The sequence below is a fragment of the Aedes albopictus genome, chromosome 2 (assembly GCF_035046485.1).
Source record: "Aedes albopictus strain Foshan chromosome 2, AalbF5, whole genome shotgun sequence".
In the NCBI taxonomy this organism is placed as follows: domain Eukaryota; kingdom Metazoa; phylum Arthropoda; class Insecta; order Diptera; family Culicidae; genus Aedes; species Aedes albopictus.
This window is the reverse complement of record NC_085137.1, coordinates 416531732-416532966: the sequence shown is the minus strand read 5'-3', so window position 1 is coordinate 416532966 and position 1235 is coordinate 416531732. Positions and strand designations below refer to the sequence as shown.

Here is a 1235-nt window from a genome sequence, read left to right as displayed (position 1 = left end):
CCGCGTCTATGATTTGAATCGGAAAATGTTCAAAGTGTTACGTCTGTTTACTGTTTGTCTGTGATCGTAGTGTTCCCAAATCATAAGAAATTCTTATGTTCTTCCAATGTTTGTTTTGCCTCAGTGTGAAAACTTTTGTTTACGTTGCAAGTGTGCTTCTGTGTGAAACTTGGAACGTAATCAAAAACAGGAAATGTCACGCTACCGCCGCGGAAAATCACTCATTTCATTTGAAATGGGTGAGCTTTAGACATGTCTACAATTTGAACCAGGTGGTGGTAAACAGTTTCAGAATGATTAATAAATAATAAACACTGCTTAACTTGACACAAACATATTTGCGGTCGAAATTAGCACGTGCTCTCGAAAGTGTAGATCACTTAGCATCTATCAGAAAATAAAACGTGTAGACTCGATGTGGTCATCTACGAGCTAAAAAAACAACACAGTTTACGTTAAAATCACTGTTCTTCATTTTATTTTCTCTCTTCTCATTATCATATGTGATAAATCTCAATAAATGCACGCCCGGGGTCTGTTTTGTTTGGCAAATTTTCCTAATAGGCTATCTCACCCCGCACTCGATCCTCGCGGAAACCATCTAGGCATCGGCCTTCTCCACGGAGAATGGAGCATCCACCGGCAGCGAGCCACTGTCGGCAATCACCACATCGTTGACCGGGCGGTCACGACCGTCGGTTTTGGTCTTTTCGATCTTGCGGACGATGTCCATTCCCTCCAGCACCTTGCCGAACACGACGTGGCGTCCGTCCAGCCAGCTGGTCTGCTTGACCGTGATGAAGAACTGCGAACCGTTGGTGTCCTTGCCGGCGTTGGCCATCGACAGCCATCCGGCTCCATAGTGCTTCAGCTTGAAGTTCTCGTCAGCGAAGCGCTCACCGTAGATCGAGCGGCCTCCGGTTCCATCGCCACGGGTGAAGTCTCCACCCTGGATCATGAAGTCCTGGATGACGCGGTGGAACTTGCTGCCCTTGTAGCTGCAAGTAGATGAAGATGGAGAAATTTGGTTTTGAATTCCACATAGGACGGGTCACGTTTTGCCACTTAAGGTTTAGGATTTATCTCAGCTATTTGTAACATATAGGTGCGACAATAAAATATTGTTATTACAATAGTGGTCGGTACATTATAAACTTGTACCCCTCATCTCGGATTTGAACAGTTTGGATTTGATGAGTTTGTTGGGAATTATGCTTTTATGACGAAAAGGAAAA

General features: G+C 44.5%; 1 protein-coding gene across 1 annotated transcript; it reads right to left on the bottom strand.

Moving 5' to 3' along the window:
- Window positions 1-449: 449 nt before the first annotated feature.
- LOC134288493 (peptidyl-prolyl cis-trans isomerase 5-like) lies at window positions 450-998 on the bottom strand (the record flags this gene model as incomplete). Its single annotated transcript, XM_062853515.1, is given in 1 exon segment — window positions 450-998. A coding segment is annotated over 1 exon segment (397 nt), but the record flags the coding sequence as incomplete, so codon positions are not given.
- Window positions 999-1235: the final 237 nt, after the last annotated feature.